The sequence below is a fragment of the Branchiostoma floridae genome, chromosome 15 (assembly GCF_000003815.2).
Source record: "Branchiostoma floridae strain S238N-H82 chromosome 15, Bfl_VNyyK, whole genome shotgun sequence".
NCBI classification, from domain to species: Eukaryota; Metazoa; Chordata; class Leptocardii; order Amphioxiformes; family Branchiostomatidae; genus Branchiostoma; species Branchiostoma floridae.
This window is the reverse complement of record NC_049993.1, coordinates 1,078,108-1,102,753: the sequence shown is the minus strand read 5'-3', so window position 1 is coordinate 1,102,753 and position 24,646 is coordinate 1,078,108. Positions and strand designations below refer to the sequence as shown.

The 24,646-nt window shown below is 40.4% G+C and overlaps 2 protein-coding genes across 4 annotated transcripts in view; one reads left to right on the top strand and one right to left on the bottom strand.

Moving 5' to 3' along the window:
• The window catches only part of LOC118432137 (atrial natriuretic peptide receptor 1-like), a 31,347-nt gene extending 16,632 nt beyond the window's left edge, over nt 1-14,715 (top strand). Inside the window, exons 13-21 of the mRNA XM_035843662.1 lie at nt 421-540; nt 2,606-2,699; nt 4,477-4,564; nt 5,303-5,442; nt 5,964-6,116; nt 6,905-7,003; nt 9,138-9,229; nt 10,761-11,198; nt 11,677-14,715. Of these exons, the coding sequence (XP_035699555.1) occupies nt 421-540; nt 2,606-2,699; nt 4,477-4,564; nt 5,303-5,442; nt 5,964-6,116; nt 6,905-7,003; nt 9,138-9,229; nt 10,761-11,198; nt 11,677-11,754 (1,302 nt within the window). The 3' untranslated portion in view covers nt 11,755-14,715. The remainder of the gene's footprint in view (nt 1-420; nt 541-2,605; nt 2,700-4,476; nt 4,565-5,302; nt 5,443-5,963; nt 6,117-6,904; nt 7,004-9,137; nt 9,230-10,760; nt 11,199-11,676) is intronic.
• A 1,729-nt stretch (nt 14,716-16,444) lies between these two features.
• On the bottom strand, nt 16,445-21,912 carry LOC118432618 (RNA guanine-N7 methyltransferase activating subunit-like). 3 transcript variants are annotated; one of them, XM_035844249.1, is made up of 4 exons: nt 21,778-21,912; nt 19,639-19,775; nt 18,687-18,794; nt 16,445-17,482 (listed from the first exon to the last, which is right to left on the bottom strand). In XM_035844249.1, the coding sequence occupies exons 2-4, from the start codon at nt 19,686-19,688 to the stop codon at nt 17,200-17,202; spliced, it is 441 nt and encodes a 146-aa protein (XP_035700142.1). In that variant the 5' UTR covers nt 19,689-19,775; nt 21,778-21,912; the 3' UTR covers nt 16,445-17,199. The 3 variants fall into 3 exon arrangements, with proteins under 3 accessions (XP_035700142.1, XP_035700143.1, XP_035700144.1); XM_035844250.1 differs by having other exon boundaries at nt 21,782-21,876; XM_035844251.1 differs by lacking the exon at nt 21,778-21,912 and adding an exon at nt 21,733-21,755.
• Nucleotides 21,913-24,646: the final 2,734 nt, after the last annotated feature.

The window sequence follows — 24,646 nt, the reverse complement described above, 5'->3', positions numbered from 1 at the left end:
CACTTTCACTTAATTCATGGTTCTAACCTCCTTGGCACTACCATATTTTCTGATTTAAAGTATGTAGGTTTTAAACTTGTCAAAAGTGCTGCAGATTATTGCCAAGATTGGGGTATGTACTTTGATTAAGATTATTGCAGGGGTATAAAGAATGGGAAAAAAAGCCTCATTCAAATGGATCATCCTTCCTATAGTTCCAGGAAGGATGTAAGACACAAAGTCATGCTGTTTATGTGTACAACATTGCAATCTATTCTGAATGATTTTGTAACATTATGTGGAAGACGATTTACAAGGTAATGTAGCTGATACAACTGCAGTGGGAAACACAACTATGATAATCTGTTTGTAGAATGATACTTGATTGTTGTTTGTAATAAGTAACTGTGCCATTGGTGACATATGCTATGCTTCTTATAGCTCATCCAACGGTGCTGGGGAGAGCAGCCCATACAGCGTCCAACGTTTGAGCAGATCAAAAAGATTCTACATCGCATCAATCCGGAAAAGATCAACCCTGTGGACCAGATGATGAACTTGGTAGGTGAAATGTACTGTGCAGTGAATGAGGGCCACGTTTCTAAATGTAACATCTTAGGTACAGGAACAGGTATAGGCACTGGAACAGAGGTTTAGGTACGGATCCAGACCTGTATCTGTACCTGAATAAAGCTCCCTGTCTGTAGGTCTGTTGCATATCAGTCATGCTGTCCTTGGGTGTCACTTTGGTTCCGTTTGGTGTGGCATGAGGCCATGAGGTTAGGAGATGAAAAGAAAAGTATTTTAATTTCAATCACAAACAAAATAAGTATTACTTGGAGTAAATTTATATTGATACATTACTATGAAGAATACTGGTATTTTGGACCTGTACTGAATTGATTTTCACAGAACAGTGTACATATGCAACTCTACAGTGAACAGCAAATGTTATAATCATAATTTCAATCCCTCATAAAAAACACACTAATCAGTTGCTCCTCATCACTGTAGCTCTTATTTTCCCAAATTGAGAAAAAAAAACCAAAAAACAAATGTAACAAATGATTAGAACAATTCAATTCAGGACAGTTTTCAAGATGAGGTTGATTGTTCACCATCTCATGTTTTTTTGCTCCATAGTTTTTCCAGAAAAATCAAAGATCAGGTGAAATAAATTTGATTTGCACATAATTCAATGTTATATCAGGGTGTGCGAATTTGTTAGTACACATTTCCTTCATGTATTTCTGGTGGTCTTCATAACATGACCTGTCCTTAGTGCTGAAATCACACTAACTATCGCAATAACCTGCCTTTCATCACTGACAATACTGCACCCATTCAGAACAAGTCAGGACATACATTTTGTATTGATTTAACTACATGGATGACATCCATGCATGCATTAATTTCAGTCTGTTTCAACAAAAAGTTTTGACCATACTTTACATCATACAAAGCAGCTGCATGAGTAGCACTGACAAGTTTACATTTCTCGTGCGTTTTGACAAGCCGACAATAGCAAAACCCATACAGTCCTACATTTTTACCATTACCAAGAAGCGAGAAGAAGCCGAACTTTTGTGTTAGACTAGATTTGTGATACTTTTATACATTTGTATGTATGTTGACTTGTTGTGACCTGCACTTAGCTCGGTTGGGCAAAACTGTACAATAAAGGTCTTCACTCATTCATTCATTAATGAGTAAACAGATGCTGTGAATTGCAAACAATATCGAAAAGCGAAAAAAAATAAACATTAAACTATATTGAAAGAAGATGTAAAAAAACAAAATTGAAGAATCTATTGTTCTGCATTCCATACTGCATTTGTTTGGTCATTTCTTCAACCTTCCTAACCACTTAGATTTCATGATGCAACTTTTTTTCCACAAACTTTTTTTTCCGCAGGCATCAGTTTTGGGGTTCACAGAGTTTGTCATTCATATAATCAAATCAACAAGGTCTTAGATTGTGTCAATTTGTTAGCCCTCCTTTCTAACTCACTAACTCACACCCTTTCTTGTATTTCTGGTGATATTTGTTACATTACCTGTCCTTGGTACTGAAGTTATGAAGACTGCACCAACATCTTCACAAACATACCTTTTCTTCCTTACAATACTGATCTCATCCAAAACCAGTAAGATGGAATTCCTCCCTGTATAAATAGACCTTATTAGGAAATAAAGAATCCATGTAACTGAAAGTGGGAGCCTCAGGGTACTTTTCACTAATTCCCACTTTGGAATCTTGTGACTGTCACCTTACTTGAGCAGCTACTTGTCTAAATAGCATCAATCTTGTTTTGATTTTGTCTTTTTTTGTTTCCTATCGGTCTTTCTTACATTTGCCATCTCCTCATTTGCATATCAAGTCACAGTTTTTGGTTAAAAGCCTGCTATTCAAAAGATCTTGGTCAGTGTCACTGACAAAAGATTGTGGATGCAATCTGAAGTGTCTGACCATTTCCAAAATCCTATTCATTTGCTTGAGTATCTGCTATTTGCTTTTGGTGTGTCTTATTACCTGGATGTCTTATTAACCTTTCTCGATGTTACATATCAGTATTTAATACACAGAAGTGATAATGAGCAAATACTTTAATCAATACTTTAACAGATGGAGAAATACTCCAAACACCTGGAAGTGCTTGTGGCAGAGCGGACTGCAGACCTCCTTCATGAGAAACAAAAAACAGACCGGCTCCTCTATAGTAAGTAATACATGTAACGTAAGTTCACCTTTATTCGCGGGGTAACCTATTTCCAATTTGTACCTAAAAACAGGATATTTAGGGATATCACATTGATAGACGGTGGTTTCAAATTGTATTTTTTCAATATAATGCAGTTTGAGACCACCGTCCGTCGACTTGATATCCAGAAATACCCTGGTGTTAGATATAACGGATAAAGGTTACCCCACGAATAAAGGTGAACTAGTGTTACTATGTTTTTACAGCAAGTCGTTATAGCCTCTCTTTATGTTCATTCAGGGCTCGAAATTCATTTTGGGGAATAGGTGCACTGGTGCACCCAACCTAGAAAATTGGGTGCACCAAAATATTTTTGGGTGCACATTTTTTGGGTGCACCACATAAAATAAAGTAGAATATCAGAATATCCTAATTGTAAACCTACTAAATTAGTAATTTGAACGGAGCTCTTCAGAAATCGGAAGTACTATGACAGTCATTCTATTATCTTTCTAACACATAGATGTCAAGAATAAGGTGTTTACATAGTATACTGACATCTTAACATGCATAAGCCTATAAAAACATTTGGGTGCACAGAAAATAATTGGGTGCACAGCTCCAATTTTGGGTGCACCTGGGTGCACAAAACCCCAGTATTTCGAGCCCTGTCATTGGTTTCTTTTAGAAGGTTCTGCCTTGATACCATATTTTCTTCATTAAAGCAGGCACTTAATATCAAAATTTCAAAATTCAAAGGGTGCTGCAAGTTGTTGCCAAAGTTGGGGTATGTACTTGTTTGAGGTTATTGCATGGATAAATGGGGAAAGGACCTCAGAAAGACAGGTGGTGCTACAGTTCTAGGAAGACATAAAGCAAGGACATTATATAGAGGTCCTTGATTTATGCAAGATAATCATGACTAAAACATCATACATTTGAACTCATTCATTTCAAAATGTGTTTAGATTCAATTTGGTGGAGAAGGGCTGCAATTACTTGTCTGTATCTGTATCCATATAGCCGGTATAACCTCCCTTTGGCGTAACACACCAGCTTTCATTTGTGTTTTTCCATTTAATATTTTGGTTCCACTGATTTGTCTGAGACTTCAGAGTGCTAATCACAGTGCATAGTACTTTAATTAGGGTACATAACTTTTAATAAAAAAGAACGTACAATACACCAAACTTTGTTACAATTGTGGTTACTACTGTAACAGTAACTGTTATAATGGTTTATTTCTTCTCACACTACATGGTACAGATAGCAGGGTCATTATTAAGACCCTTAATTGCACTGCTGCGTTACATTTGTTAAAACCAAAAGACAATTATCAAAAACAGTGTTGATTGCTTAAACTTCAAGGTACTTCTTTAAAACTTTAAACACCTGTCGACATTTCAGTGAGTCAAATATCTTTGTTACAGCATTAAAAATTACAAGATCCTTTTCAGTTGCCACTTAACTTTAAGTTACCAATCTGTTAAAGCTATTGACTTCTCAGAGCAAGACTTGTTGTTGACTTGGATAATTCAATGATAGGAAGTTGTAGTTTGCCAATAGTGTTTTCTGCTGGACTGAAATTGAAATCTTTATTCAGTATATCTCTTTACAGACTTGAAACAACAAAGTCTGAATAATGATGCTATTTACATTTGTACATACACATTACTGGAGAATTACTGAAGGTAGATAGTAGTGCTAATATGCATTTATGTGTTTGTATGCTTAATGTCGAAAGACTTCACCAATGAGTAACACTTTGCCCCCCTCCCCCATACAACCACGATAGGCATGCTACCAAAGTCAGTAGCCGATGACCTCCGACAGGGAAAACCAGCCCAGGCTACAGGATTTGCTGCATGTACCATCTTCTTCAGGTAAGGCCATGTTAATTTCATTATATGGATGACATCTAAAAAAAGTTTTTGACCAAACTGTAAGTCGTATAAAGCAGCTTACAGAAACTTACAGTTGCCTGCACCGCAGCCAACCGATGATGATAAAGCAGCTAAAAATGAGAAAATAAAAGCAATCATTTAAAAAACAAAAACAATGTATTTGATAATGACAGTCAGGTTTTAGTCATTTGTTCAACCTTCAAAAACATTGACTTTTTTGTGTTTTGATAGTCTCAGATGCTACAGTACATACTTTTATGTCATACCTGGACCGCGATAACGTTCGATACAGGTGTTCCGGACTGTTAGGTGTTCCGAACCGTGTGATAAAAAGCTGTATCACACAGGCCTCAAAGTTTTATCCCCCAGGCTTCCATCAAATAATTTGAACATACTCTGCGCACGCTGAGTGCAGCACGGTCAAAAATTCGAAGACCTGATTCGGACGTTGGAACATTGCTGTTGTAACAATTGTTGGTACCAAATTTGTTCAACTTCTGGTGCATTTCCCATCGCAACATGTGTTTTCTCAGGTGGGTATGACATAAATAAAATACAACATAGTGTATTCCGCATCATCCTTGGTCCCAGCCCTCCCGCGGGTGGGATCACCCTCCGGCCTTCGGGCGATCCTGCCTGCGGTCGGGTTGGTACCTTGGGTGATACGGAATACACCGTGTTGTATTCTATATTTAAACCACCATCTGTGTTTCACAGTGACATTGTGGGCTTCACAACACTGTCCAGCACCAGCACCCCCATCCAGGTGGTCGGTCTGCTCAACAAACTCTACACAACCTTTGATGAGATTGTGGACAACTATGATGTCTACAAAGTGGAGACCATTGGAGATGCATGTAAGACCTGTTTACCAAAATATCTATGCTTCTGACTCTTATTTTCTAGATGTTGCAAGTTGAAGAATAGAAGTTTTCTGTCTGGTAACCTGGTTATTCTTGGGTCGCAATTATAAACAAGGCCCTCTGGGCTGTTTTGTTTGCATTTTTGCTATCGCCGTATGGAATAACTCATGGTCCCAGGCTATTTTAGGGCACGGTCTGTGCCCCAGATTTTTCTAATATAATAATTGTGAAAACACAGAGGTTTACCAGATGGAGCTACACCCCCTATGGGTACTGATCCAAATATTACTACTAGCATCTTGGTTTAAGTAATAGGTAATGCTGGTTCTCCTTTATCCGTGAGGTAACTAATATCCGTTGCTTCTAATGACATTCTTCAGGGATATCAGGTTAACTAGCGTTTAACTGTTGTGTCAAAAATCCTTGGAAGCAGTAAAGGAATTGTTTGTAAATATGTACCTCTCTGAAAAGCATTTACATTATATTACCATGATTTGCTGTGTACTCTTTCCCAGATATGGTGGTGTCAGGAGTTCCCAGAGAAAATGGAGACAGGCACGCGAGTGAGATTGCCAGTATGGCGCTGGACCTGGTGGGAGCATGTGAGACATTCCGGATCCCTCATCGTGGGGACGAACGGATCAGAATCCGAGCAGGAATGCACTCAGGTATGTGCTCAAGGAAGGGTTAGGTACCATATTGTTACTATTTTGATGGTGATTACAGTGCTACCAGTAATGATGGTTGTGTAGTGCCACAATTAAGTAGCTGCATAGTCCAGTCTATATTTTCAGGCACTCAGCGGTCCATATGAGACAAAGACAAAATCTGAAAAACATAGAATATTGTACAAGACAGCATTTTATATGCTGTAGAATGAGTCAGACCTAAGAACAGACTCTCTGATATTGGATGAATGAAAAAGCCTATCTACAAAGGAATGGCACTGTTTACGCCACCTGGCGTCAAAGGTATCAGTATAGTTGAACACAAACATTTCACTAGTGCTGCAGGATCTAGGCAAATTCATTATTACCCAGTGGTTTGTGACTCTGATATCTAACAAAGTGTGCTTTGCTATGTCCATATTTTGCCATTGGAGCAAAATTTGCCTTTCTTTGAAAATATTAGTCAACACAAATCTGCATATTGGATGCAGAAATGATGCTATTCAACATTTTGCTACTATCACACACAAGTATAATCTTTTACATGGTGATATTTATGAGTTTTGAGTTATTGACTTTTGATATATCAACTGTTTATCCAGTTAGATGTACTAGTATTGAATCCTTCTGCCAGTTTATTCCAGTCAGACACTGAAGAAGAGTGATGGATGTGGCTAGAAATGTTTGGAAGTAATTCTCTGAAATTACAGTTGTAAAGATTGACTCATCTTTAAATATTAGTACTTGGGTGTCTAACCTTCATAATATGAAGTTTCCCCTTGTTTCAGGCCCAGTTGTTGCCGGTGTTGTTGGTATGAAGATGCCGCGGTACTGCCTGTTTGGTGACACTGTGAACACTGCATCCAGGATGGAATCCACTGGGGAAGGTAAGAACACTCTGTACAACACCTAATGAGGATGATAAACTCAGTTGTCTAACTTAAGAAATTTCACTCACCAAAATTTTCAGCAGAATCTGACATTTCTCTCAAGTGCTGTAGACATAGGAATTTTTTTTCACATTTGTGACATCAGCACTGGGTCAAAGTTTGTCAGAAGATGGTATTGGCGACCATTCCAATTGAGAGAAAGTCCATATTTGTAGATGGCTTCCTTCACTCTTCCCACAAAGTACATGACTCAGGTTCAATGTCCAGAATGTTGACCCCTTTCAGAGCCAAGGTGTGGCCAGGAGACTCAATCAGTCAATGTGGACTTGTCATGAGACCTCAGAAGATACTGAGCCTCACTTGAACTATTCAACACACCAGTGCCTACATGTACTTCAATCAGTGATTTCCATCAGGGAGATGATTAAGGCATTGACTTTAAGTTATGAGTTAGTCACATTAAGAACCACAAAGCAAAAACACTACTATTACATGGTCTACGAAGTTTCCATGCCTTTTTTCTATTTACTCAGGATTCACCGCAAAACAAGGCTCATGGAGCCACTCAAGCGTTTTGGGTTACAATACTGTATTGAGAAGAAAGATGCCTGTTAACCCTTGACTTTAGTTTCAGATTGTAGTAGTAGGTAGGCATCCTTCCATCTTTGCAGATTGTACCCCACAGAAAAATAAGTCCGTGGAAGCTTACACCACCAATTTTTGTTAGGGTGAATGTGGCCTATAATGGGTGAATGTTGGTAAAAATTGGTGAAAATTGGTGAAAAGGCGTCACCCAGTTTCACATTGTTCCCATGTAAATATGGAGGGGTGAAAGCAAAACTTGCACCTCAGTGACAAAGGGGTAAAACAGGGTGAAATGAAGATTTTGCCCCTAGAAAAACAAACAGCAATTTGCATTGGCTGTGTGCATTGTTTCACATGTAGTCAATGTGCTGACACTGGGTTGAGTTGTCAACCTATCAAAAGTAGATTTTTACTCCTATGTGTCCACTAGGTTTGCGGGCCTGTGTAAATTCCTTTAGCTAGTTTCAGGCTATATTGTGGTAACTCTGTTTATCCAATCTGTTTATCTAATTCAAACATCCAATTGACTACAAACAACCAAGGAGGTTATAACCTCCTTGAAACAACAAAGCATGTCTCCTTTTCAGAATGAAATAACAATTCATTCACTAAATTACTTTTGGTTTTGCAGGATATCCCTTGAACAGAATACTTGAAAATAAGAATTCAAGGAATTTCAGTCAAGAAAAGAGCAGGACTTTCTGAAATAGAAGTCTTATGTTGACATAAATTTTTACTTCAGAGTTGGGACCAAAATTTGACAAGTCATTTGCATGCTATAACATGGTAGTCTGAGCCTGCATAACAATGATGAATAAATTACGGTTTCTTCAACAGTGGTGAACAATTCTGTTTGAATTTCTGAAAGGTGCACTGGCAATTTGGAGCTGAGGTTCACCACAAGTTATACAAGTTAAAGAGGCAATAACCTTTTATCAACCCTCCTTGATATGGCCAAGGACAAGATACCATTGCCTTAGGTTTTTTTCCTGTTTATGGAGTTGCACATACCGGTGCAGTTATGACACCTTTTACCAGAGGTGATAATTTCAGTGGGGTGAAACAAAGTGAATTTTCTATTGTGTTCTTGTGCAAAGTAAACACTTGAAATTTCACCCCTTCCTTGTATAATCAGCACAGCATATGTGATAATTGCTCAAAGTTTAACCCCTTGCAAAGTAAACATGAAAGGGCTGAGAACAATCAGAGTACCAATTTTCACAAATTTTTACCAACATTCACCCGTTATAGGCCACATTCACCCAAACGAAAATTGGCAGTGTTATTCCATAATGATGTAGTTCTAGGAAAGAAACTCTCAACGTGGAACCTATTAGGTGGCTTATGGAGGAAGAAAGGATGCTTTGCTTCTGTCGAAGTGTCAAAACGGGTTCTTGCAGAGAAAGTTCATATTGGAGGCATAAATGAGTGAAGTTCTGCTGAGCATTTACCATAGAAGTCGCGATAGAATAATGCAGCTGTAGAATAATGTCTACAACAGCTCATATCATTGCTGGTACTTAACATTACTATGATTTTCCCCCAGCTCTGAAGATCCAGTGCAGTGACACCTGTTCCTCAATCCTGCGCCAGCTGGGAGGGTACAGGATGCAGCTCCGTGGAACCCTGCCGATCAAGGTTGGAGTCAAATTTCATAGCACATTTGTAGAACGGGTACAATATTAGGCCCAATCTAGACACAGTTTTTTACCTTATATCTGCATGTGAAGATGACGGGAGGGATCTGGAGTGTTGGCTGCAGGACACCCGTGGCACTTGCAGTCATAAACAGCTATATTGCCTAATGAGCCCGCGTTATATGCTAATGAGCCCTCCCAAAGTCGGGACTCATCTACACGCACGCGGAAGTTGTCGGGACCTCTGCTAAGCTATTGGGGACCCTTGCTAAGCTATCGGGGATCCCTGCTAATAATAATAAGCTATCGGGCAAATGCTCCGGACCTTTCGGGAGAAATTCTGCCGATATCTTTATGGCGATATAATTGCAGTTCCATCTAGACGCTGAAAAAAAGCTGTCGGCTAGAGGTTGTCGGCTCGCAGATATCGGGAAAAACTGTGTCTAGATCGTGTTTAAGGCAAAATATTAGTAAGTTAACATTATACTGCTGTAGAAGCTGTTTAGAACCACCTGGACTGCACCGGTTTTGGTTTCTGAGATTCCGTGCAGTAAAAAGAAGTGTGCGTTAATCCGTTGTGCAATTAACTGGCTTCTACTATATTGTAGAAGACAACGAGCAATAGTAGAATTAAGCTAATAACGTAACAATGGATGAAGGCCATGCAATATTCGAAGAAACACAGTGTTGGTGAAGAAAATTGAAGCAACAGCACCTAAACTGTTCCATTAAAATTTGTGAATGTTAATATTATGTCCAAGTCAGAGTCGTAAGGGTTACAAGTTAAATGTTGTAATTTTTACCTGTATTTGATAGGTCCCTGCATTCCAACGCGTTCCTGATTTGATTACATCAACCTCTTGACTACATGGATGTCATCTGTGCACATAAATTTTTGGCCTTTTCCAAAAAAGAAAGAGATGCTTTTAACGAAAATGTAAACCGTACAAAGCAGCTACAAAATGAGCAAGTATATGCCATAGAATGCAACAAAAAAAATCTGAAAACAGTCAAAGAAGATGTAAAAGATAAAAATTCAAGAATCTAGACTCTTTGGTAAACCGTACTCTGTGTGTTTGGTCATTTGATCCACGTTCATGACCATTTATCTATAAATGAAGGCAAATTTTTTACGGCCAAACTTTTTTTTCATGCTTGCATCAATTTGGGGGTTTTGGGAGGAATTGTCATCCATATCATTAAGTCAAAATTGGTCTTACAAAGAAAAAATTGATAGCAGGCAACAAGCTTCCTTGAATATTGGTGCCTTATGTAAATACTTTGATTGAACTTGATTAGATGTAAAGCCGCTTAATTGCACGGCCTCTTTGCCAGTGAATTACGTGCAATTATCCGGGTTCAGGTCCAGGTCCAGGTTCGGACCTGGACCTAATCCTCTGGACCTGAACCGGACCTGGACCTGAAATTTCCGTACCGGTACCCACCCCTAGTACTGGTAATACATGAATCATTATCTGCCATATGTAAACAAAGATGATATATTTTCTGAATGATGCTAATGTTTCCTCCAGGGAAAAGGGGACATGACCACCTGGTGGCTGGTAGGGAAGGACATGGACCTGTCCAAGAATGGCATGAGACAGTCCATCTGTGAGACCGCCATGCTTGATGATAACAGAACTGGTGCAGCTGCCATGTGCCCTATAGCCTTACCAGGTGAGCAGGCCAGACCATTCTCCCTGCCTCCCTTAGTAAGTCTGCTCCCCCAACCTGCTCCCAGCCACCTGCCCTTCCCAGCACAGTCCTTGCCAGCACCACAGGGTAGCCGCTTCCTCCAGCCATACAAGAGGTGCAGACTGCAGCCCGCACCGTTCAGCCGGCACAGCCTACAGCACTCCACCAACCCCAGTCTCTTCCCTGTGTCACCACCCATCCTGCACCCCCCCACGTCTTCTGTGCCTCCTGCCCTTCAGAGTGTCAAGCACCACTCTAGCTGCAGCAGTTTAAAGGTGAGACTTCTTCTTTTGTCGTAGTTACACCATGTTGATTTGATGATACAAATGACATCCTCTGGGAACCCCAAAGCTGACGCCATCATGCAAGTTAAAAAAAGGTTTGCCGACAACTAAGAATAAGTTGTGTTGAATCTCAGTGGTCAGCTCAAGGCAGAAGAAATTAATCTCCAAGCAGATCCTACGATGGCATATTATATAGTACTAAACTTGCCAAGGAGTGTAGTCAGCCAAGAGGTGTCCATTTGCCCCAAAACACACTACTAAGCCAGCTTCACTCCTCTGCCAGCTTTTGATACTATCTTATGCTACGATAGGATCTGCTTGGAGATTAGAAGAAATGACTTACTACACATGTGTATAGACCGTGGTATAGCAGATGATACATTCATTTTTTGGGGGGTTCTTTTTGGACTGATCAAACCCATTACCATTCATTTGGCACCTGAACCTGATTTCTTTTATATTTTTGCAGGCTCAATCGTCCACCTTCGACTGTAAACGGAGCTCCTGCTATATGACAGGTGGTTCCTGCCAGGAGGGACATAGCTGAAGTCAGGACACCATGACTAGGACAGCCCTACAGTGTTTGGATAGTTCTGCTTGGCCAATTAATTGACTACCTGGTGTACAGAAAAGTTCACATACTACCTTTATCATGATATAGGCTTTTAAGTCAGTGGCAGGATACATTTTTGTGGTGTTAACTTGAAAGTTCATGTGTTAATGAAAGTCATTTGAACTGTCATTTTTTTATCCAGAATTATTGTTGTGTTGTATTGAATCATCTTACTTTACATTCAGTAGGTTTATTAACTTAATATATTAAGTCAACACCCTAGAGTGTATAATTTTCCTGGTTACATTAATCAGTATTTGGTTTTGAATGAGGAAGTTGTGATTCTTATTTACAGAAACACAGGCAACATGACTCTCATCAGTATAATGTCTCAATAATGTTGGCCATGGTATGTTCAGACTTTCCAAACAGTTACAGATCCAAATGTTGTAGCCAGCATCGGCCTTCCATCATTTGACAGAATTTTGTAGCTGGCCATGGGGAAGGAAAAAATTTTGCCCATTCCGTCCTCTGTGATATGTATACATATTAAAACTGTCTCTCCTGTGTAATTTTTTTTACCAAAACAGATGCCGTTGAACGGCATAGTCTACAAGCAAAATCTACACCTCAAAATGTGGGAAATAGCATTTCAGAGGGTCTAGATTTCAAATTTTCTGGGGAAGCATGCCCCCTGCCCCCTAGGGACGTTGCGCCTTTGATGTGAGGTATCATGCCATGGGCACACAATAATATTATACCAATCGAGGGGACGGAAAATGATAGAAGGCTGGCTTCAACCCTGTACAGACTACACACTGTATTTTTGTAGGCATTGGAAGATGTGTATGAACATACCCAAGACTTTGGGATGCTTGGTTGATTGGAAAAATTGTGTTTCCGGTTGCCAAACCAACCCTAATCAAAAACTTGCCAGCCATATAGCCTTTTTTGGTCAAATGAAAGGGCAGAAAACTTTCCATCTTGACATCCACAGAAGGTGACGATATTCAAAACAAATTTCTGTATTTCACACTCACTTAACAGTTGAATGCTTTGAGCAATTGATGTAGCAATGTGTAGTAAACATTGTACTTTGTATTCAATTTGGTATATTGATAATATACTGATGTCTTGTGTTTGCTGTAATATGTATATACCTGACAGTTATTTAACAATGTGCTGTTGAAAATACCAGACTGAGTGCCTAACGCCTTTTAGTCAATGTTTAATCTATTATCTTGTAGGAAGAGCTGGACTTACGATTTTTTTGTTCGATTTTCAATAATGTGTATATTTTGTGCAAATGTCATCCTGAAACAATATCATCATTGTTAAGCTTTACCTTACCTAATACCTAGTCCCATTCTCATGTCTGAGGGTCGGGACTATGGTAGCATAGAGAGTTAAGCTTTAGAGAGTCGTAGATTTTGGTGTCATATTAGCTGGCTGCATGAGTTAAGCCAGATGAACCTTGTGATACTTGAAGATAACAATGTGTGATATAATGCAGATGCCAAAGGTGCACCAAGTTGAGGGCTCAAAATACTTTTTCTGCTGCGCTAACATTGAAAATTACCTACACCACTCTCTGAATTTAGGAAGTATGGATTATACTAAAATTGTTCAGGAACCATTGCTATTTTTTCTTTCATACTTTATAGGTGGTAACAGTCAATGCAGCTAATAACCATCCACATACACCAGACATACATAAAACCCAGTACATGGACCAGTGCAGGTTAGGTGCAGGTTACATCAGAAATACCTGCACAGCTCCAAATTACCTGCACTAACCTGCATATGTAGGTGGTATTTCGAGCCCTGCTTTAAGTTTAGTTCTGCGCTAGCGCGTCTCTGAGCACAGCCATCTGTAGTTTGTTTCTTCAAGCTGCAAATCTTTAGGTTGTCTTTAATTTGGGAGGTGCAACTAGCGGCAAACAATAGGTGTTGTTGATAAGATGAAGATGGTTTTCTGTCAATAGAGGTATGTCCATTTTGTCAGATACTATATTTTTGAATCCAAAGAGTTAAATGCATTGAGATTGGAAATACAATTATCCAATAACCCAGCACACAACTGTCAAGATGTAGAAATGAAAAATGAAAAAATGTAAATAATATCACATAACATTAAATGTAACCACCCTCTCTTAAGTTGAAGTGCAAATTGGCAAACCAGTGATGGTGATGGTCAAAAATTTGATGATCATTTATGATTGAGTTAAATGAGAAGATTACATAAGGCCATGTTGACCTGATGATATGGATGACATAGGATCTCAAAAATTGATGCGAGCGTGCGAGTAAAAAAAAAAGTTGCCAATTTTTGTGAAATGTGGACAAATGACTGAACACACACTGTCAGATAATGATATTCCAAACAATGAAATCTTCATTTTGTTCTTTCACATTATCTTTGAGTTTGGAAATACAATATTAGTATCTGTTTTCCAATCAGTTTTTTAAAAACCTCACTCTATATTTACTAATTTCACTCTCACTCACTCACTCACTCACTCACTCCTGTAGCTCAGGAAGCCGTAGGGGCAGTAAGACTGTTCACAAGTGCTTTCCACTTGCTAGTTGGGCAGCTGCTAATCGACAATTAAGTATGGTAGAAAAAACAAATTATGATCTTTTGTGGAAGCTTGATGTGTGTATGTATGTCATCCTTATGATCGCATCAATATGGCCTTAGTAAAAGAGAGACCGTATGTTCAGAGCATTGCGTTCAAGCAGCATTCATTGATTCAATACGGCCAAGTTGCTAATTATACAATTTGCACTAAACCAGTATTTAGACTTGGAAGAGAGTGAAGATAATGTCTGTGTTGCATTTGAAGTCCTACTGTATTTTATGTTTCATGTGCATGGTCTGTATTGTAATTTAATGTCTTATCAACACTTTAAGTAGAATATTATTTAATGAATGAAGACCTTTATTGTACCCTGTCAAATCTACCTTATCCAACCTTCCTCACACCACGGCCCATACTCAGTCTTGAACGAGATGGCTGTTAGTACTGTAGTAAAAGCACTGTTAGTACTCTGCGGTCGACTGTACCAGGCAAATGTTTTAAATGTTTGCAGAATTCTGGAGTGGTGGTGAGATTGTGGACCGTGTCTTGAGGATTCGTCAAGTTGTTTGGAATCAGTTGTGTAGAAGCTAGCAGAAGTCGGTTGGGGCTCAAATTTGGAGGCGACTTTTTTCCCAGCCTTTTTCCTAATCTGACTTTTTCAACAGCCCTAGACGAATCCCTCCTGACAACATTCAAACCGAGGAGATCCTGAGAACATTCAAACCGAGGAGACTACATTGTACTAGACATTCAAGCGGCAGGCCCGCAACCATGAACAAAAAAGAAAACTCAAAATTGTCTTGAAGCCCAGCTTTGAGCCTTGTTTGGTCTTATAGTAATATTTATGGAATAGAAGTTGAAATTGTTATCATAATGATACAACCCCCCCTTTCAAAGTTATGTCCGTTTCAAGTTGTGAGAGAGTTGGTAACAGTTGGGAATCAGTGGTGAGAGACTTTGCTTCCAGAGGTTTGGGTTACTAAGTTGAGAGGAGGCCAAAAAGCTTTCAGAACGCTCGATTGTTAAGTCATGAGTTAAGTACTGTCATATAGTAGCCGCAAAAGATGCTATTAGCAGACTGCACCCAATCTACTGCTGACCTTAGATTGGGAATGGTAAGAGCTGAAGCCGTGGGCTGAACAGAACCGATGTATAGTTTATATAAGTGGCTTGAAACACAATTTTCACAAGACTACGATCAACACTTTTACGAGGGGCATTCAATAAATAATGCCCCTGACCCACTTTCAGTTGTCTGATCTAGATGAAATTTTGCATGTGTAATGAGTCATATCTCTATGGGTTATGTTGCAAAAAACAGCTCTGAACTAATTGTGGTTACTGGTGTTTGAACTGAGTCAGGTGTGAAATGGACCAGGTGTGAAATGGAGCAAGTTGAGTGTCGCGCAGTGATCCAGTTTTTGTATTTGAAAGGACGCATACCAAAGAAGACTTTTGATGAAATGAAAAAAAGTTATGGTGATGATGCCCCATCATATGACCTTGTAAAACGCTGGCATCCTGAATTCAAACAAGGCCGGAAGTCTGTGGAAACAGCTCCCAGGCCTGGTCGTCCCTCTTCTGCCATTGATGAGGCATCTGTTGGAGGACCAACCTGGGATGTCCTACAAGAACGGTGTCCAGAGCTACATCAAATGATGGGAGAAATGCAAAACTCTGGGTGGTTCCTATGAAGAGAAAGACTAATAACTGTGCCAAGTTTCATTAATCTCCTGCTATGGGAAATGGGTCAGGGACATTACTTATTGAATGCCCCTCGTATGTGCTTTAACTTGAAAAATAAACGTTATCTTCAAACAGAGAGGATGTTTGACGTTTCTCTCATGTCTGTTCTTCCTATTACAGTCACTGTGGCATTATTGTTATCATCAATATCATTCCACATAACTGCATGATGTTTGCTGGCTTTTGTTCTACCATTTTCAAAACTTTTGTAACAAGTTCAATTCTAAGTATAAAAGTTTAAGAAATCTGTCTTGTAGTCTTTGCATTATTTCAGATTGCGCAAACAATTTGATTTGGCCTTTTTTTTAAAAAGCGACTCATCAAGGATTCTGTTAGAAAATAGCAGCAACTAACACTTCAACAAGTCAACTTCTTTATTCTTTTTACTCGATTTTTCTTCTGATAGAAAAAAAATTAATTCATACCATTCAGGGTACATTGTGTATACATGTATATCAACACAAAGATACCAGTAAGTTTTTAGTAAAAAGATCAAAACCGGCTAGCACCTTACAGTATTTGATGGCAAGCTATCACGTGCGTGCTCTCTGATTGACTTATTCTACATTAATTTTAAAAGTTCAATACTTCAGAAATGATCACCACATTGTAGTAAGGGGTATAGTGCAGAGGCCTATCAATGATTTGAATGAACAACGGTATCAACAAGCCAATTCTGTAACTAAAGAAACTGAGAGATCAAACAAACATGATTATATGACATGTACTAGGCAACTTTAATCCTCAATATTAAAGTTACACGCCTCACCAAGAAACAATGTGCACAGCTAAAACAATTGGGGCATAAAAATTCCTGCAGTACAAAGTCTTTTATCAATATCCACTGCTTACTGAGTCACGTGTTCTATCTGCATAACGTAACCTCACGACAGCAGTGGATTGTTCATTCCTTGACAAGTGAGGAAACTTACAACCAAGAAAAAATTTGAGGTGTATGTGAGTGTGTTATTTCTTGGTGAGGTGCAGAACTTACTGATCACCCTTCCTAGACCAGGTAAAGGCCTGGCCCTTGGCAGAAAAAATGCCATTAACTAATACGTGTACATGGAGTTGGGAGATGCCCGAGCTGGTATCATGATATGTGTATAAGTCAGTGGTATGGTCTGTCCCGGCCTTGATATCTATCATATCCTCCTTGGTAATTCCCTCTAGAGTCACGGCTGTGTCCATAGTAACCCTCCCTGCGGTCCCGACTGCCTCCGCCTTCCCTCCAGCCTTCGTTCCTGCCCCCTCTCCAACCTCCTCTCCATCCTTCATCCCTTCCCTCTCTCCATCCCTCATTCCTGCCTCCTCTCCATCCCTCATTCCTTCCTTCTCTCCAACCTTCATTCCTGCCTCCTCGCCATCCCTCACTCCTGCCTCCCCTCTGGGATCTAGAACAGAAAACAGTACAAGAGTTGGAAACAGGTCGGATTCTCCTGTTGAATTTTTCTACAGATGAGCAGACAAACAGGCATTTGCTGGTGGGTTCGGCAACCTGTTTGCCGGACTTTTTAAGGTGAAGAAGGGGTGTGCAATTATCCACCCTCTCGTCCACTAGCGCACTAAGTCTCACAGGAACAGAACTGTATCACGTGTGAGACAGCTCCAGCAGATGCAGCTTTGTTGTTTGGAGTATCCGTCTCCTAGGAGGACTTCCGACCAAGGATGTAGGGGGTTCCTCCTACCCCCAACTCCTGTAAACGGGTGTGTCATGCCCAAACATACCCCTGCCATGGAAACAGGTATTTAGCTAGAAGAGCTTCAAGGCGTCCTCAGACCCCCTACACTATAAATACAGTGATAGTTCTGTTTTCTTCCTCATAGGAGACTGGAGGAAATTGAGACATGCAAGGATTAACCTTAATCCATAGATCACATTGGGAACTCCACCATTCCACCAGAGGGGAAAGAAAGCCAAGTTGACTTGTTGATCAAACAGATTCAGAAATGCCTAAAACCAGCAACAATCAACAAACATGTTTTTACTATCATTTGAATGTGATTTTTTTTAATGTTGTATTGCCTTATATTTCTGTGTTTTCAGTATGTTGCAAAGCAAAACATTACCCTGGAAGACCTAAAGTTAAGGCAGTTATCAACTGCAACAAAAAGCCAATGGACTTGCCTAACCTCAGGCTTTTAGCCAGGCAGACGTACAGGCATACATTGTACGCCCTGTTAAAAAAATAGTTGAAATTGGACGCCCTACATACTTTAAAGCGAGATGCTCTGAAGACACTGGGGAGCAGATCCTCTGACATGCATGAAATTCTGATTGACCAGGGATGCTACAGGTCACATCATCATGTGGCCTGTCTGACAGTAAATTTGCTTCATTCCGGGGACCCCAAAAGTTGCACCTCAAAATGCTTGAAATGGAGTTTTAGAGAGTTACGAATTTCAAAGTTTTCTGAGTGAAGATTTCCCCAGACCCCCTACAATATTCCTGCTTGCAGTGCTGGCCTAATGGCAAGAAATTTGGACACCCTATGATAAAATCCTAGATAAAAGCCTGCTTAACCCTGATACTTTTTTTCAAATTTCAGTATATAACATACCAATGCTTTGAAGGAGCTGAAAATGACATGTTTTTACCTGTTATCAAAGTTTCTTCTTGAGCGTGACGACCAGGACTCTACTATCGGTGGTGCTGGTGTGGGCTTCTGAAGATGTGCCTGGAAACCTGCATCTTCCTCTGTAAACCTGCACCAAACAACAGTAAAGGGGAATCAGGGATGGCAAGCTTTATAAAAAATTCAGTACAAAGTGAAAGTGAAGATGATCTGGTAGGATGCATGTCAGGTAAGCAAAACAGCAAAACAGCCGGAATTAAACTAGTGTAACTGGCTACCAGTCCCAGGGGCAAGACTGTTAACCACTGGACAATAAAATAAATCATTTATTAAATGCAATCTCTACTTTTGGATATCTATGAACAATCATGATATCATATTCAAAGCCTAAAGGTTCATTTCTAATACTTCACAGTGTACAACAAATGCTATTCAAACAAAATAGGGAGATACATGTATATGTAGGCAGCATAGCAGTACTAGTATAGGATTGGACACTTTGCTTCAGTCAGAAGACTCATACTCACACAAACACACACACAATCACACATACACACACGCATGCATGCATGCATGCAAATGCACGCATTCAAACACACATATACAGGCACACTCACTCAGACACACAGTACACACACATATTCACATAGACAGACACACACACACACAGTACACACACATATTCACAGACACACTCATTCACTCACTCAGACACAATCACACACATGTACAGTACACATAACAGACACTCACACACAGTACACACATATTCAGACACACTCTCTCAGACAAACACAGTACACACGCATTCACACAGACACACTCATTCAGACACACTCTCACACAGTACACACATATACATACACACACACACAGTACACTCACACACACACACACACACACACATGTACACACAGACAAAAAGTATACGTACTTGACTCCCTTATAATATACATGGTAATGTGACCCTTCACCTTTCCTGAAACATTGTCTCATACAAGGCCAGCTCTGATTGGTCAGCCATTTCCAGTCAGTGTTGCCCACACAGGTGCTGTTCTATAGGGTGTTGTTGTTGTTGTTGTGATTTTGGTCACCTGGAAACCACCGAGGCCTGTAAGGTACAATTATGTGTGGTAGGACATTATTGTTCTGTTTGTGATGCCTAGTAAATCATACATTTATCCAGTCTGTTGTCTTATATGATTTAGCTTCACACTGATTTGCAAAAATATCTCTCTTTATCCAAGCTTCAATACCCTTTTGGATTTCAACCAGGTGCCCCGACCCCTGTATAATTTAATCGGAGGCCTTGACCCCTCTCAAATTTCACCCGAGTTCCGAGTGAGTCTATCCCCCTTTTAAAGTTTCACTTTATTCCACTCTTCATTTTCATTCTATTGCCTATTTAATCTTAAAAGAACCAACTTTTTTTGACCTCCTAAATTGTAGAAAAATATGAATCCAGCCTATCTTGACCCCTGTTATAAAACAAATCCTGCGCCAGGACCCCTGTTCTAGCCAAGATGCACTCTATCCTAGCCTGGGTACCATCTGGATAGTAGTTCGCTCCTATGTTCGCTTCTGCTATCTGTCTGGAGACCTGCACATTCAAACCGTTTGGTGCTAACGGCAGTTAATGAGCAAATTAGGAATGGGTTCTACAGCGCTGGTTTGATGAGAACAGGCCCTCCCTCCCGCAAGCGGACGGAGGGCTTGTCCGGTGTTGGAACGCCTTTTTGAACAATCGCTTGAACCCATTCCTTAATTCGCTCATGTGTAGGGACCAATCAGCGATTGTGTTCAAAATTTGGACGATTCCAGACGTTGACGTGGTCCAAGATCCCAAACAGAACAGCAGAGAAGCGACTGTATATGGTGTATAATGAATGTTAGAGCTAGAAGCCACCGAACCGAAGTACTTTCCGGATGGTACCCAGGCTAACTCTACCGAAGTACTTTCCGGATGGTACCCAGGCTAACTCTATCCCAAAAGCGCTCTAAATCATAGCGCATCCTGGATATCATAAACACGCTCCTTTGTCATAGCGCATCCTGGATATCATAAACACGCTCCTTTGTTGTTGTCAATCATGGTGATTGACAGGACCGCAAGTGATGAATGATTAAACCCAGGTTTCCATATTTGGTTCGATCTCGCGAGACGAAACATGTATTGAATGAATGCTGTGCTGTGATGATAGATGCATGCATACTTTGTAATCTACATGATCGAAATCCACAGTTTTTAAAGTGCTGAACCCAGATTTTATGTGATTATGTGGATTATGTTAGACTGGGGTGTCTGTGTGGCACAACGGCTAGAGCGTTGGAGTCAGAATCAGAAGGTCCTGAGTTCTAAACTCGCCATGCCCCTGCCCCCATGACGGTGGAGTGACGCCCACCAAGCCTCACGGCTAATCTGTCTAAAGGTGCCAAAAAACACCTACAGATTTGTTGTTGCCAGTGTGTCAACATCTGCACACTTGCCACTGAGACCCGTGAATTTTTTTTTTTTAATGTTAGACTGGCATGTGGAATCCCCATAAATTTGGTTTGTGCACTCCTAATTTATTTTGTATACGATCAAAACTGGAAGTGCCAGGCTCCCCCAAGTGCACATTCTGGATAAACATGTCGGCTTATCCAGAATGCGCCCAAATCGGAGCACATCCTGGATATCCAGAACACGCTCCTTCGCTTGCTTCTGGAATAACAGCGCATCCTGGATACAACAATCCCCCTTTTGGAAAATCTTAGACGTCTTCAATCCACCCCCACAGTTATTTTTGGAACGGCCCATATAATGTGGCAGCCAAGGGTTTTCCGTAAACCCTTTTACGGTGTCATTAACTATGTTAAAACTTTTTGTTAATAACGAGTTACAGTAGCGTTACAGTACACGATTGTACTACAAGACATATTCTTATGCTTGTGACCAAAAGCCCCCCTCCCACCCTTACAAATTTTCATCCAAGTCAGCGCTATATAATAACTGCCTGTTCCGGTTGAGAACGACCGTGAGCAGTCATGCCGGTTCCGTATAGCGCTGTAACGTTGTTGTGACTGACCTGTGTAGTAAGAACGACACCGTTGGGCCGTTGTAAGCTACTTACCCACAGATACAACAGAGATACAGCCTCACTCAGTCGCCGTGGTGTTGTTGGTTAGGTTCGTCTAGAACATAGCAGCGGATTCACAACCAGGCGATTCGAAGTCACCTGATTCGAAGTGCTGTAAATGGATTTAAGTTCGCGGGGATTTAATTTCGCGGTAGCGGGAAAAGGGACTTTTCGCGGTGGATTTAAGTTCGCGGTAACACCATAGACTGCAGTTTAATACCATAATAGAAAAATGTTCGCGGTGGTTTTAAGTTCGCGGTAAAGTGGTCACCGCGAAAACCGCGAACATTAATCCACCGCGAACATTTCTGCATTTACAGTATTATGTTGGGAAAATCTTGGTGCTGCGCAATCTCCAAGCAAATCTTGCAGTGGTAAAATATCTTATCATAAGCGTGAGCGAGCGAGCGAGTGAGCGAGTGAGTGAGTGAGTGAGTGAGTGAGTGAGTGAGTGAGTGAGTGAGTGAGTGAGTGAGTGAGAGTGAGTGAGTGAGTGAGAGAGTGAGTGAGTGAGAGTGAGTGAGTGAGTGAGTGAGTGAGTGAGAGTGAGAGTGAGTTGATTCGTTCGTTCCTTCGTTCGCTCGTAGACGTCCACCCTCACACTCAGGGTTGACAATCGCGGCAAACCCTAGCGATATCACCCCTGACAACTCAGCCACAGAATTCAGTTATTAGGGCGCCTTGCTTATGAATATTAATGAGCTTGTCCTTATATGGGCAGTCAGCCGTTGGGGATCGGGCGTAGGAGGATGGAGCCATGTAATACGTAACATGATTGGCTGATAGCTTCCCAGCGGCCTTTGCGAGACAGCTTGCGACAACAAAAAGCCCAAGAAAAGCCTATTCTCTGATTGGTTGACAGCTGGTTTGTGGCGAAAATCATAATAACCACTGATAGGGCATGAAATAGCAGGGCCCCATAGGCTAATGCCGTTGGGGACCGGGCGTTAGGAGGATGGTAGACGTCATACGAGAAGCTTTTAGATTATGGACCGCCTGGTGGTTCATTTCTCGTGTTACAAGTTGTACATTGTATCCTTTACAGTTGCCGTGCAATAAACTTCTATCTATTATCAGGGTCTCGCCGCTATCTTTTTATTATCATAATGTCAGATAGCATTTGTATCCGCCATTAAAAGCACCAGAACTATCGCAGAACATGGTTACGGGAACATGAAGGTATCTCTGTTATTGCTATCAATGATTGTTTGCGTTGCTGTGTGTCCATAGCCATGGTAATTCTACTGTTTTCTTTTGTAATTCTTACTGTTTTCCAGCCACCGTTCTTTGTCTGGTTTGCCAGGTTTTCTTCATCGTCTGGCCCGTTTGACATGTATAAAACTTGAATAGAAATCCCGATAAAAACGCCCCAGTAAGAATAGGGTCAAAATTGTCGAGGTCGACTCTCTTTGCATGAAAAAGCACATAGGAATCATCAGGTAAGAAAAGCGGCAGGTCGGCGTATACTATTGTTACTCTCCAAGCTGAAGTACGACGTGTGTTTAGCTTTAGGCATCTTAGTTGTCGAGCTTTCTATAGCTATTTTGTGGCGTTATGTTAGCCAAACGGAAATAACGGACAGAATGTACCGTTGCTTCTTATATACTTCTATTTCGTCATTGTCTTAAAGAAAACTTGAGAAAGTAAAAGCCTAAACACGTCTCACTTCTGATTGAAAAGTATTAAACAGTGGTCTGCGTAGCCGAACCTCTGCTTGGAGAGTAACCAAATTAAATTTGTTTGGGCTCAGGCCCATTGCACATCCGTACAACTCGATCACACCTTGGCTGGCGCTAAACGGTCTCCACATCCGCTACGACTTCCCATGAAAGGAGAGTACTCACTCCCACTGATTCATCAAGCTTCACAGTCATCAACGGGTACAAGGATGTTGTTGTGCTTGTGGGGGAAAAAGTAGTTTCCCCCTTAGTTTGACCAAGTAGGCTATATGAGCAAATATAACCTTCTTGGTTTTATAGCCAACTAAACAGAATCAAAAGATGGCCTAACAATGTTAACGTTTACTAAAATAACCGACTACAACAAGAAATTGTCGCAACCTCACGTGATATGTTGCAACATTGAGCGTTACAATATTGAACCAAAAATATTTCAAATTCGCAGTACTTGTGGAACTTGCAAAACAAACATTTTTTATTCAACGATCCAAGTGACTTCGGAAATATAAAGAAATATAGCATTTGATAGAATAAAAAAACAAAGTAATAATCATTTTAGGAAAGAGGAATACATATATATAAGAGCGAATGTCTGTAAGGGTCAAACAATGGTGGCACCGGTCAAAAAATAGATTTGGCTCCTTTTTTGCACAGTGATAGTACTTGGTACACAACCCCTCAAAATAGCTTTCTTTCTTCTCAGAACCCCTCGTTGCCATGGCAACAGGCCAAAGAAGTTTGGGGGCCATTTTGCCGGATTTGGGCATGTCAAAAACATGAAAATTGGCCAACTTTAGGGCACTATCACTGAACAATGTTTCAACTAAACAACAAAGGCAGAATATGCTGATCAGACCAATGCCTAAACTTGTATGAAATAGCAGTAAAGTTAATCTCCTATAAATGCTAAGGCCCTGTGCAGCCTGAATACAATACACTATTTTCAGGTTGTAAAGAATCTGAAATTTTGCCCAACTTCAAAGCACTGAAAGTCCATAAGTATAAAATATTTTCGCTTGCAATTTACTACAAATAATAACCTACTATATGGCTATTAGATGAATGCTAGCAAAGTTTGGGTTCTTGTTTTGTTGCTACGCAATCGTCCGTCGAAGTGGGTCAAATTTCATGATTTTGATGTCATTTTGTGCTCTCTTTAAACAATCATAAGTCCCATACCAAAG

Coding starts and splice junctions, on each gene's coding strand:
- LOC118432618 (XM_035844249.1), bottom strand. CDS start 19,688: ATGGCTGACCAATCAGAGCTGGCCTTGTATGAGACAATGTTTCAGGAA. Junction 18,795..19,638: donor GAGACAATGTTTCAGGAAAG/GTGAAGGGTCAC, acceptor TGTTTGGTGCAG/GTTTACAGAGGAAGATGCAG. Junction 17,483..18,686: donor AGAAGAAACTTTGATAACAG/GTAAAAACATGT, acceptor TTTCTGTTCTAG/ATCCCAGAGGGGAGGCAGGA.